The sequence below is a fragment of the Lutjanus erythropterus genome, chromosome 3, assembly GCF_056507025.1.
Source record: "Lutjanus erythropterus isolate fLutEry1 chromosome 3, fLutEry1.hap2, whole genome shotgun sequence".
Classification (NCBI taxonomy): domain Eukaryota; kingdom Metazoa; phylum Chordata; class Actinopteri; order Lutjaniformes; family Lutjanidae; genus Lutjanus; species Lutjanus erythropterus.
This window is the reverse complement of record NC_139319.1, coordinates 28,016,042-28,029,659: the sequence shown is the minus strand read 5'-3', so window position 1 is coordinate 28,029,659 and position 13,618 is coordinate 28,016,042. Positions and strand designations below refer to the sequence as shown.

General features: G+C 40.4%; 1 protein-coding gene, 1 long non-coding RNA gene and 2 other non-coding genes across 5 annotated transcripts in view; 2 read left to right on the top strand and 2 right to left on the bottom strand.

Annotated features, from left to right (window-relative positions):
* Positions 1-233: 233 nt before the first annotated feature.
* LOC146330201 (uncharacterized) lies at positions 234-7,350 on the top strand. Its single transcript, XR_014769257.1, has 3 exons — positions 234-1,139; positions 4,659-4,853; positions 5,193-7,350. It is a non-coding gene; the product is annotated as an uncharacterized LOC146330201 (long non-coding RNA).
* A 1,280-nt stretch (positions 7,351-8,630) lies between these two features.
* trnak-uuu (transfer RNA lysine (anticodon UUU)) lies at positions 8,631-8,703 on the bottom strand. Its single transcript has one exon. It is a non-coding gene; the product is annotated as a tRNA-Lys (tRNA).
* Positions 8,704-9,238: 535 nt separating this feature from the next.
* trnat-ugu (transfer RNA threonine (anticodon UGU)) lies at positions 9,239-9,311 on the bottom strand. Its single transcript has one exon. It is a non-coding gene; the product is annotated as a tRNA-Thr (tRNA).
* Positions 9,312-10,168: 857 nt separating this feature from the next.
* The window catches only part of LOC146330198 (E3 ubiquitin-protein ligase DTX4-like), a 43,775-nt gene continuing 40,325 nt past the window's right edge, over positions 10,169-13,618 (top strand). Inside the window, exons 1-2 of one of the 2 annotated variants that reach the window (XM_084715684.1) lie at positions 10,169-10,489; positions 12,768-12,994. In XM_084715684.1, coding sequence (XP_084571810.1) covers positions 12,784-12,994 — 211 coding nt within the window. In that variant the 5' untranslated portion in view covers positions 10,169-10,489; positions 12,768-12,783. Of the gene's footprint in view, positions 10,490-11,963; positions 12,477-12,767; positions 12,995-13,618 lie in introns of those variants that run through there. The other variant, XM_084715683.1, reaches the window with a different exon arrangement.

The window sequence follows — 13,618 nt, the reverse complement described above, 5'->3', positions numbered from 1 at the left end:
TAGTAGAAGTACTTGTAGTAATACTATTATCCAGAAAACAAATAATAATAATAATAAGAAGAAGAAGAAAAAGAAGAAGAAGAAGAAGAAGAAGAAGAATTTTATTTATATAGCACTTTTCAAGCTTACGCACAAAGTGCTTTCCATATTAAAAGATTTTCAGAATAAAAATAATAAAATAATATTCAAAACATTATATTATATAATAGGATAGAATCTATGTTATTGTGTTGGGGAAGCAGACATCTCAAAGACACTATCAATATGTCAAGATACTGTGACACTAAGGTTACAGGGTCAGAAACCTGCTGCTCCATATCCACATGCAGCTCTCCAGTGGCCCTGTGTGACTTTCATAAAAGTTTTATGGAAATGAATAATGTTTTTTTTTTTTTAACATTGCATTTGTACAGTTCATGCTTTACATGTGTCTCTACGACTAAGACGGAAATATCAAAACAGTAAGGAAAGGGTTGATCAGTCATAGTGAGCAACTGTGTCTGCAAAAATCAGTACTGCAGTCCAGATAGCGAATTGGAGCTATAAATGGTATATTAAATAGGTTGAAATACTTTTTAAAAAACTATCTGTGGGTAAGTGAGTTATCCCTGCCACCCCCTCCACCCTAGACTTGAGGAAAATAACAAAGGTTGCTGGAACACCACGGGACACATCCAATATTGTATACTGACAATGACAAGTGACAACAAGTCCTCCACTCCGTTAACATGTTACTCAATTTAACTGCTATAAACATCTAGTCCTTTTACAAGATCATTAATGATTTCTTAAGACTCACAAACAGACACAAACTCATTTGGCGAACATTCAGCATTAGTTTGAACTCTAACGTGAGACAGGCAAAGAAAAGCAGTCATTCTGGCCTAAAAGATCTAAATAAGTAATGTCAAATTACTAATGTTTGGAGCGTGGTAAAATTGAAAGCATATCTCATGACCACATCAAAATAGGTGACAGGTAAACAGAATGAGTCAAACATAGAAGTGAGAATTCAGTGGAAACCGTGGCCTGGCAGTTGAAAAGGAAGTCTGTGTTCCGTTAGGTCTTAAACTTAAGAGACAGGAAAACATTAAGACAGAAGAAGATGCCGTCCTCCTGGATTACAACGATTCTTGTTGGTGAGTAATTTATTGTATAATTTCAGACAGAAAGGCAGAAAGTAAACTTGATTCGTGGGTGCAGAAATTTCACTATTACTTATAATAGATAAAGGTTGAGGTAGGCAGGTGGAGACAGACATGAGACAGGAGTGATGATGATTTGACGAGCTTGATGTGTTTGAAATGACTATTCTTTAGTCAGTCTGCTCATTTCAAACGAGCAGACTGATGATAATGTTATTGTAGTAGCTAACTGTTTTCTTCTATTGTAATCTGTTAGAGAAATTACAGTATAAGAAATAAAAAAGGGGAAGACAAAATAAGATCAAAGGCTATAATGAAAATGGATTATAATAGGCCTACATAGACATTTTAAAAAATTTAGAGCGTAAGAAGTGTGACATCATACATTTCATCTAAGAAAGACGCAACACAATATTGGTAATATTGCATGAGTCATTTGATTTAAGTGAGAAGTGGTCAGCTGTGTCAAACGCAGAACATGTGAAATAGTCATGAGCTGGTAGTAAATCCTTGCTAATCTTACCAAGAGCTGTTTTGGCACTGTAAAATTAAAAAAAACCCAAATAAAAAAAATAAAATAAAAAAAAAAACAATACATTTTTGGATAGACCAAAAAGGATTTTTAACAGGAAGATGCGCAGTTTGGACATCTTCAACGCACTATTGCTATCTTAACACTATAACTTGGAGACTATGTGGGCCAGCTGTGTGACTAACAACTTTCCATCTACTGAGTAAGATGATGATTTCAATTACGAAATGTTATAAAGGCACCGCTAACATTTAGTAAGAATGGGTTAGCATGGCTGTAGACTCAGGAGAGAATGAGTTTCAACAATGCGTGTCTTGGTTTCCTCCCTCACTAGTCTCCTTCTTGCACGGTCACTCAGTTTGTGAGGACGGTCTGCTTTAGGCACATTTACACATGTGCCACATTCCTTCCATTTCTTAATGATGGATTTAACTGAACTCCAGGGGATGTTCAGTGTACTTGAATACCTATAAAAATATGAATTCATATATATTAATGTTACATAGTGTGGTGAAGGCGGTCTGTTTTTTCTGTGTTTCTCTATTTTTCTTGTGTTAATTTATCTATTTCTGGCCATTGTCACAACATCTAACTAACATGTAAAACTTGAAGAATGCAAATATCGCCAACCAAACTGGTACCTTCATCAGTTACTGAGGGCCACTGCCTAACATCATAAGTCCAATTATTCATGCTGTCAGCAGGCAACAGTAGACACGGTGTCTAGAAGGGAACCCCAGACCCACAAAGAGAGAGTGATCATTTTAACTAAGAATATGAGTCTTGCGATAGAGAGGCAGACAGAGAGTGACAGACTACCACATGCCACCTCAGTAATGGCAGCAGCACTAGATGGCAGAACACACAAAGCATCTGCTGGATTCACCTATATACGTTCGTCTCTTCAACAATATGAAACATTTCAATACTCTGCTGTCCAGGCGCTGCCTCTCCCTATGAAAGCCAATTACCACTTCTGTGATAAAAAAAAAAAAAAAAAGAAGAATAAAAGGGAAGATCCTGTAAGTCAATATAATAAGAAACTTTCTCAAAATGGGTTAGGTATCTCAAAATAATAAGCTAGTATCTCATTATTTTGAGATGTTAATACTATATTAATTCATTTACAGTTTCTCATTATTTTGACACACTAACTCAATATTTTGAGATGAATCCACTTTTCCATTCAAATCAATACAGAAAACATGAATATCTTGCACCATTTAGTATGATGTCATAATATAGATTTACTCCTCAGCACCCCAAACTGTGACTGACTCCCGGGGTCACTGTACATAGCTTTGACAAATTAGGAAAAAACAAAATCATCCAACCCATTCATTCTGAGGACATAAAATCATTGTTTTATTTGACAACCCTGTTGCCCTGGCATTTTGGCCATGTCCGTAAATGAAATTTGTTGTCAATTAAAGATACTGTGTGAAATTTTCATAAAGTCTTTCTTATTAAGGACACTGGTGAGTATTAAGTGAACTACAGTCAGCATCCTGTTCCTTATGCTTGCGTGAGGATCCAGGTCGTTGGTCAAAATGGCGACAGTGACATACACCAGACTGAATGTGATTGACTGGCATCATGTTGATAGATGAGGTATATGAAGTTAGGCTTTTGTTCTGGGGCGTGCTGGTCATTTGTTAACATTAGCAGACTCCATCCATCCATCCATTATCTTCCGCTTATCCGGGGCCGGGTCGCGGGGGCAGCAGTCTGAGCAGGGACACCCAGACTTCCCTCTCCCTGGACACTTCCTCCAGGTGTTCCGGAGGGACCCCAAGGTGTTCCCAGGCCAGCCGAGCGACATAGTCACTCCAGCGTGTCCTGGGTCTTCCCCGGGGCCTCCTCCCAGTGGGGCATGCCCGGAACACCTCCCTAGGGAGGCGCCCAGGAGGCATCCGATATAGATGCCCAAGCCACCTCAGCTGACTCCTCTCGACGTGGAGGAGCAGCGGCTCTACTCCGAGCTCCTCCCGGGTGACAGAGCTCCTCGCCCTATCTCTAAGGGAGCGCCCCGCCACCCTGCGGAGGAAACTCATTTCAGCCGCTTGTATCCGAGATCTTGTTCTTTCGGTTATGACCCAGAGTTCATGACCATAGGTGAGGGTAGGAACGTAGATTGACCGGAAAATCGAGAGCTTCGCCTTTCGGCTCAGCTCCTTCTTCCCCACGACAGACCGGCGCAACGACCGCATTACTGCTGCCGCCGCACCAATCCATCTGTCGATCTCGCGTTCCATCCTCCCCTCACTCGTAAACAAGACCCCAAGATACTTAAACTCCTCCACTTGAGGCAGGGACTCTTCTCCGACCCGGAGGGAACAAGCCATCTTTTTCCGGTCGAGAACCATGGCCTCAGACTTGGAGGTGCTGATTCTCATCCCAGCCGCTTCGCACTCGGCTGCAAACCGCCCCAGTACAAGCTGAAGGTCCTGGTTCGAAGGAGCCAACAGGACAACATCATCTGCAAAAAGCAGAGATGAGATCCTGTGGTCCCCGAATCGGACTCCCTCTGGCCCCTGGCTGCGCCTAGAAATTCTGTCCTGCAAGCCCCAACCCCAGGCCTGGCTCCAGGGTGGGGCCCCAGTAACGCCAATCTGGGCGACGTAACTGACCCTGGTGTCGAACTTTCCATAGGGGGCTTTGGAACCGCTCTTAGTCTGACCCATCACCTAGGACCTGTTTGCCTTGGGAGACCCTACCAGGGGCAAAGCCCCCGACAACATAGCTCCTAAGATGATTTAGCAGACTCCATTTCTAAATAATGTTAGCTGGGATTACACACTGTTTGAGCTGTAGAAGAGCTGCTGAAGAGAGGCAGAGCACATGAGAGCATGCGTAAATGTCATGTCCTTTGGATTTTCTCATAGTACCTTTAACAATGTTATTTAAATTTCTATCAAACATTTTTAAATAGTAAACTCAGCATGCATTAATAAAGCTGATGTCCATTTGATCCACTCTAGGTTTTATCACCATGGCTGGATTTTGGATGCCGTTTGTGCCTGCTGCTGATGTCCAACATGTCCAGTTCGGTTCAACAGTCACTCTGGGATGTAACATCTCCTACCTTTACGATACAACATGGTTTAAGCAAAACCAAGATCTCACGCCCACTGTGGTCCTCTGTGCCAGTCTCAAAGACGGACAACCAGCCGAAGGTAGTGCATGATTTCAAAAGCTGATTCGAGGAAAGATGAGCTCTTAACTCAAGTGAACTGAGGTTGTATAGAGCATAAAACTGATAAGTAATCTACATACTTCATCATATTATTTAAATGAGAAATTTGTTATGAAACTGAGGACAACAAAACCTCCAACTGGGGCAACAGTCCAGAAAAGATTAAGGATTTTAATTGCAGGCCTTGGATAAATAGTAGCTTATCACTAGACTCCTAAAATGCAGAGGTTCAGATTGAGGATACCTGCTGTTTGAGCTTAGAAAGAGCAACAACTGTGCAAATTCTTAGTTAGCCATATGCCTTCAATTGTTTTCTCAGGGTGTCAGCTCAGCACTCGTTTCTCAGTGAGTTTGATGAACCGATCTCTGGCTCTGACAATTGCTGGTGTTGAGGAGAAAGACCTGGGGCTGTACTACTGTATTGCTAATGTGAGGGCACATCTAATGGTTGGGAGAGGAACAATGCTTCAAGGTAAGAAAATATATTTTTCATGATGGTTATTTTATTAAAGCAAAACTTTAAGCAGACAGTTTTCGCAAGCCTTTTTTCTAGGACTGATCCGAAAGCGTCAAAGCCTCCAAATTCCTCCTATTGCCATGGTAATCAACATCCTAATCAGTATGTGCACATAAAAGCCAGTGCACAAAAGGGTATCTGGAAGCAGAAAACCATCCTTGCAAGAGAGCATTTTTACTCCCCACGCGTGAACTTTTGACTTTGGACTTTGTCAAGCTGACTTCTGAGACTATTGAGGCAGGGAAGGAATAGACAGTGGTTAATGTCTCCCATCCTGCCCTTGCAACCTGCAAGTGTGAAGAAAGCAAAAACAGTATCCAAGACAGTCCTAGCTTTTACATATCTCAAATATAAAGTTTTACTCTGACAGATGTTATTCAGACAAGTTTACACACCAGTCACAATCAAATCTAATTTACATAATATGATTAAAACAATCAAGGTCTGGTTCTTTTGACATGCACAATTGCTTGTAGGAAGTACAGTATAATGGCGTTTCCCAGATGCCACTCTAGATCCTGCAGCATCCTTCTACAAAGCTGGCAGTGGTAGTAGCCATCTGACCAGTAGGTGGCCTTTAAACTAAGAAGTCAGTCTGTTGGCAATCTCCCATGTTTCATTGTTGAAACTGGGTGGAAACAATTACGGTTTTATAAAGACCTGCACTGTAGCACCAATACAAAGTCCTCAGGGCAGCCTTTCAAATTGCAGTATTTACATAAAGCAATCATGTGCTTACTACTGAGGAGAATGGGGAGAGTAACGTTTCCGCTAAGGTGTGTCCTTTGGAAAAAAAAAAAAAAAGGGGCTGTTAGCAGCTATAGACACCGCCATTCAAACAATTGCCATGCATTTAGAAATCTCCTAATGGTCAGTAGGTGGCAAGATGTCCATCCAGTATCTATCGAGGCATCCTTAGGCTCAGGTCAGTACACTCTTCTTTTCATGTGAGCACTTCAGATTGTACAGGTAAAGGCATGGATCTAAGTTCCCAACTTACTGCACATTCAAAGAAAAAAAAATGTCTTGGCTTGACAACTTAACACTGGTGTATAATAACTCAGGGGGCTGGGGCATATCCTCCCATCCTCAACATTTATGTGCACATTTGAATGCAAATAGAAGGCTAACTGTTGAGGTGATTGATTGGATATGAATAACAGCTTTTTTCAGAAAGACTGTAATTATATCAGGATATACTTTGATTTTATCAAATACAGCTTTTACAAACAGCTCTCAGAATGCAGAACGGAAGTAAAATCCTCAACTTCACTTTCTCTCTCTGTATTTCCCCAGTTTCATCTTCGGGTTCCTCCTGGTTTATCCATCACCACTCATACTGTTTTTTTGTGGGTCTTGGGCTGCTGCTGATGGCGCTGACTGTTTGCATCATCCACTGCAAAGCCAAGTCAGACAAGAAGAACAACAACAACACCCTAAACAGACAAAAACACTTACCGCGATACAACAACCTTGCTAACAGATGCTAATATAATCGACCTTTTTCACAGCCGACATTGGAAGTTGTCCAGCAGGAAAAGCACAGCTATAACTAATAATGTTTGTGAAGGCCCTGAAGTTGCCACACCTAATGGAATACAGCTTTGATTAATGGTCTGCATCATACCAGTGCTCTCAATGTATTAGTTTGATAATAATCTGATTTAAATTAGTCTGGGATGTTTCTCCCTTTAACTATACTCTTCCAAGAATTATTGATCATGTTCCACCAAAACAGTACATAGTAACAACACCAAGAATATCAATGACATGAACAAGCAGGACGCCTTAGTTCATCAGGTGGGAATTTCCTGACTGTACCTCGAATAAGATGCAGATCTATTGAAGGTGCCTTTAATTCATTTAGCTTTGCTTGATAGAACAAACTATCTGTGTACAGCAGTGCCCATTTTCAAAAGCAAGCTTTAAACTTTTTATATTAAATACTCTATGTGAATGTTTCTATATTTTCTGTCTATGGCAGGGGTGTCAAACTCATGGGCCATTATGAAATTATCTTGCGGGCCGTATATAATTTTATCGCGGGCTGGATGTGGCCCGCGGGCCTTGAGTTTGACATGTGTGGTCTATGGGATGGATGCAGGTGTCAGTTTCTTCCAACTGGGCGTGTTTTTTGTCCTTGCATTTTACTCATTGTTTTCTCCAGTGCATGTTACTTTCACGTGCTATGCACTAATGTAAATAACTTCTAATGAAATCTGTAGCTGTCTCCTGACATTGTATTTTATACTTATGTATATGATACAGATGAGCTTATTTACAAGCTGTTGTCTGGAGTGGTAAAGAATTTGGACTGTATTTTGGTCTTTTTACCCTTTTAGTGCTGATGTCATGAGAACATCTTGGTGTTAGCTGCTGGAGGCGAACATGAATTACATCAAAACCACAGTAACCCACATAACCAAACGAAATGTCATCTTGCTTAAGCGAAGGTGTAATGACTCAACCACCACCAGATGCCACTGCCAGTCAAAAAAATGTGTGACAACTGTGATTAAATCGATAAAACAAAAAGGGGGAAATGTGTGTGAGCCGTGACAAAATGAACTCACAAATGCCATGCGAGGAAATATTCTCACACCTTGTTTCCTTATTAATCAATTAATCATCAAAATAAACAGATCAGCTTCTGAAATAAAGTTTTTCTCTTTTACCAAATGAAGAAGTTAGTTGCCTTTTTAACTCTGTAATACACACTTACTTTGAATTTGACAGACAAGAAATAACTCACAAAAAATATCTTGGTTAGTATTTCTGCTATTATAACAATTGCCAACTCGGGTTTGATCAAAACAAATCTGTAATTCCTCATCATATAATTAAAAAAAAAAAATGTTTTTCAAAGGACTTCTTTACTACTAATTTATTTCAGGAGACGTATTATGTAAGTACACATGTATTTATTTCAGTGAACATTATTTCATAATGCCACATTTATTTATTTCTGAGAAACTGAGATAAATAAATGTGTAATGATGAAACTAAAGTCTCCTGAAATAAATAAAAGTAGTCTTTAAATAAAAAAACATTTTTTTGTTGTTGTTGAATCTATATCTATATCTAGCTATGTATTTATATATGGGTATATGATGCCTTTGTTTGTTTAAATTAATTTTACACGTTTACTTGTTTTCCATCTTTGGCCCCCTTACACATGCCTGCTTATGCTTGCTACAAACTGTAAGCGGAGTACAGCCAAAAGGACGCAAAAATGACTATCGCCCGAACAGGGACTTGAACCCTGGACCCTCAGATTAAAAGTCTGATGCTCTACCGACTGAGCTATCCGGGCTCTGCACGTGGAAGGATAACTATCATTTATGGACTTTCGCAGTACACTGTACTGTATTCTATTGTATGATTAGTTGCTAACCCGTGCGAACATTTACAGTTGCACGTACAAATCGACTGTAGACCTGTCTGCACACGATTTGGCTAACAGAAAACAGTGAGAAGGGTAACTTGTCAAAAATGATATATAGTAACGTTATTTACAGTTAACTCAATAAATCATTAGCCTGCACGTTGGCAATCACAAAGTGTAATGTTAACACTAGCTGGCTAATCAAAATTACAGCCCTATTACACTAGTTAACGTGTGGATTTACCCATTATATAAACACCTACACTTTAAAATCATAACAATACAAAAGAGAACTTTAAGACTAACATTAGCTCCACCATGTTTGCATGACAGGCAGGAGGTGGGAAAAAAAACTCACTCAGTTCACTCAGGAACTTGCTACATGTTTTGTTTCGCTTCACCACAATGTAGCAATGTATGGTGCACAGTGACTTTTCCTTCAAAAAAGTTAAAAAGGGTTATCAGGCCCCAGCGAGATTTGAACTCGCGACCCCTGGTTTACAAGACCAGTGCTCTAACCCCTGAGCTATGGAGCCCGATGTACTTCAATGTGACGTCACGATTCGTTAAATCGTTAATTCCGTCGACTTTGTAATATTGATATATTGTATCGTTCAATTAAAACGAACATCCGGCTCCGCAGTGCGCGTGGCGATACTTTCCAGCCTCACTGAGCCAACACTGCCCAAGAAAATTAAGCGGGTAACAATTAAAAGACGTAGGAGCCGGTAGAGAACTGACATTTGATAGGATAATAAAGTTACAGGTAACGGTGCACCTATAATGTATTAACATTAACTGGTGACATGGTGCCGTCCGTGTATAGGCCTACGAATTCTCAAAAAGCAGCCTGTGCTGCTTTTTATTTACATGATTTCGACTATAACCTTCCCAAGAAAATCGATGTGATTTCCAATTTATCCATCAGGCGGCAGCATTTTACCATTCTCAAAAAGCACCGGTAGCAACTTTTAAAGCAAAGGGTAAAGGGAACAGCTTGACGCTGAATTGCAGCCATTGACATTATTATTTATTAGTTTATGTCAGTGCTTTCAACTTGGCCTCAGGAAAAAAATAATAAATAATAAATAAATTAATTAAATAAATCACAATATAACTGCCATATTTAAAGCATTTAACTTACACATTTAACTTAAACGTGTGTAAAATGGTTCTAGATTACGATGTCGAACAAAAATAGCCTAAAGTCAAGCATCAAATTAAACTAAGTTTGGATCAACATGGGAGACCCTGGCTTGAAATGTTTTTGTAGCTCCATTGGTTGCCCTCCCTCCATCACTATGGGGGTTTGGGGGCGTGGTGAGGGGCAGGACCCGGGGGGCCGCTGTCCTCCTGTCCCCTCCATAGCCTCATACAAACTTTTCCTACAACACGGTGAAGATGGACACTAAAAGATAGCGCTAGCATAAACATGGCAGAGTTTATTTCAAGGCATAATGGACGTGCCATTTTCATATCCTTAACCCATTAGAGGGAATTAATGTCTACTCTCTTTGGATTTTGGTTTTTACTATAAAGTGAAAGAGGAAGGATTTGGTTTTGTGCGACCATCGGGGAAGGAAAAGAAAGAGCCATGGTGGAGCCAAGAGGACGAAAGGGTACATTTAATTCATGAAGAGGTCTGTTACGAGACTGGGTTTTGCTAGTGTACTGGACTAGGAGAGGCAGAGGACCCAGAAGATCGTTTTATCAGGTGGGTGTTTCAGATCCTGTATCCATGGAAGCCTACATCTGCCACTAAACTCAAAAACATAACATGGTAAGTCATAACGATGAGATAAAAAGTTAGAATTATTAGATTAGAAGTCATAATTCTGAAATAAAAGGAATATATAATAAAGAATAAAGAATTATAACATAAAAAGTTAATTATCAGATTTTAAAAAAGTAGAAATTGTGAGATAAAAGTCATAATCATGAGATTTAAGGTCAAATTATGAGATAAATTTTCATCATTATGATAAAAAGTCGGGTTTATGAGAGAAAAAGTCAAAATTGAGAGAAAAAGCAGGGCCCAACCAATACTGGGTTTTTGAGGGCCAGTGCTGACATAATATTATAGGGTGTGAAAAAAATTCAGATATTGATAGATAGGCTGCGATTCTTTGTACAGAACATGATATACAGAATATACAATATATACTTGTACACATAGTTTTTTGCAGCGATTCTTGAAAAATCGTTAACATTGTAACAAATAAATTTTGCAGTTTAACAATAAACGTTGTTGTCCAAAATGTTATTGGTTCACCAAAACAGTAAACTTTCTCTTGCATTTTTAATAATTATAAATAGGCTAACTGTAAATAAAAAAACACAGAGTAAGATATATGCATATACTAAAATATCAATTACAATGAGAGAAATGGGATTGAATAGACATAAAATGCTTTCTATAAAGCTAACTAATAAGAACAATCTGTATTATGTTCTGTTTCAGAACAGATATCATATAGGCCAATATTGGACAACATATATGCCGGTACTGGCAAAGACTGCTGTGATAGACTAATATTGGGCTGATAATATCAGCTCACTAATATATTGGGTGGACTCTGTTAAAAAGTCATAACTATTAGATTAAAAAATGTCCAAATTATGATATAAAATGTCATAGTCAGGATAACTAATGAAAAGTCTCTACAAGTACATGAATCATTGCCAATCTAATTTTATTAATCCCAAATGGGGGGTTACTAAAGGTACGTTTTGTGACAAATAAGTTTAACTGTATGACCCAGATTTTTTAAATCTCATACTTATGTTTTTACCTGACAATTTCGACATTCTATCTAATAATTACAACCGTTTTATCTCAAAATTATGACTTACAATATGGATGTTGTTGTTTTTTAATGGCAGACACAGGCTTCTGTATTACCGTTTGTGCGCAGTGGTGGAAATGATGAAGACACACAAGCTGGTGCGTTCAAACGCAGTGTCAGTAGCCCTGTCAGGCTGCAGAATAACAGCAGTGTGTTATTCTGATTTAGCACTAAACCTGTAGTGAAATCTCGAAATATGACTCCCTGAAGTTAGTTCGGTCGCTATAAAATAAAAGCATTGCTTTTAGGTGCAGATGTGCAGTTTCTAAGTTGCATTTGTTTGATCCAGACCAGTTGAACCTGTTCTCATGTGACCCGGGTTGTTTGGGGAGTCGTTAGGTTGCGCTGTTGGAAGCCACTATACTTTCTCAACATTTCGGTATGCTACGCCCCAAACTACGGGAGAAAAACACACACTGGCTGTTGCTATCTACACCCTGCCGAGGCTGGTTCTGTCAGGATTTATATGTAGACACATCTAGCTCACGTTGTACAAGGAATAACAACCGAAGTGTTCATTTTTAAACGCGTTTTTTCCCACGGCGAGGAGATTTCCTTCCTCCGCTGAGGCAAGGATCTCGGCAAAGGCCGTCGCTGGAAATAAACGGCTCGCCGGAGAAGCTATCTATCTATCGGCGTGTCTGGAGCGAGGACTGGCAAAGATACACCACAGCATTTAGGCCCCTTCTTTGTCTGTGCACTTTGCGGAGGTTTTGGCATCGTATTACGGTGTTATAACCAAGGCTGTCGAGCGAGAGGACCGTGATTTCTTGTCCGCCTGGCCATGCGAGGAGCTCGGGTGTTCGTAGAAGAATGTGTCGCCTTCTCCCGGCGTTAGCTCAGCCGCGGCTCCATGTAAGAGAAAACCCCTGTCTTTGTCTCAGCTCTGTGCTTTCACTCTGCATTAGTTCGTTCACCACGAAAAAGAAAAATAACAAGGGCCACGTTAAAACTGATGGAAATAAAAAACAAAATGTTGTAGCTGTGTGTTGTGTGGTTGGCCTCTGCCTCCAGCAGCTAGGCTTTATTTTGGCAAACAAATCCCCTCACTCATCTCTGGGGCAGGGAGGAGGGGGGTGTTGTTGGGATACTTCCAGCTAACAAATGAGTGTTTTCTCTGTGTTTCGTCGCTTCTTTCCTTTCTAGGGCCAACAGTAACAACATGCTCCTGGCCTCTGCCGTGGTGGTGTGGGAATGGTTGAACGAACACGGCCGGTGGCGGCCCTACAGCCCCGCTGTCTCCCACCAGATAGAGGCGGCCATCCGGAGCAGCGACCCCCGCGGAGGGAGCGTGGTTCTCGGCCAGGTGGACAGCCGGCTCTCACCGTACATCATAGATCTCCAGTCCATGCACCAGTTCAGACAGGACACAGGTAAGGCAGGGGTAGAGGGAGAGGATGCACTGTGCAGGGGTGTCATGTTTGGGCTTTATATTGAAGGTTCAGGGCCATAAAACTCCCCTCATTATATAGGAGAGAGCTATAACTGGCTTTAAAATGGCATTATAGCCCCTAAGGTGTTGTGCATTACTGTGCAATCTGCTTCTTTGCCATCTGGATGTTGTTTGCTACTGATCACGGTCTTGGCTTTCTACCAAACATCATGCTTTAAATCATCATTGACCCAAAAACACACCACTATGTATCTGTGCTGTGTGGCTGTACAGATAAAAGTGTAATCTCATCTGTCTGGACTCCTCATATAAGAAATTTGATCTGCCTTGTGATGTTGCTGTTGTCCAACAGCAGTCCACCAGATGTTGTCCAGACAAGATTTTTTTGGGGTCTTTTGCAATATGGCAGATCCATCACAAAAGACACCAACTCAGTGAAGCGCTTTGCATTTCTAGGTCTAGGATGCTGGGCCAAATATGAACCGCAAAGCACCACATCTGTGAATTTTCATTGTAGCTACACTGAAGTTTGATTAGTCTTACCTCATAGACAGTATACAGGGCTGCATCTGTGGAGAACTGTGGTGAGTTTTGACTGAAATCT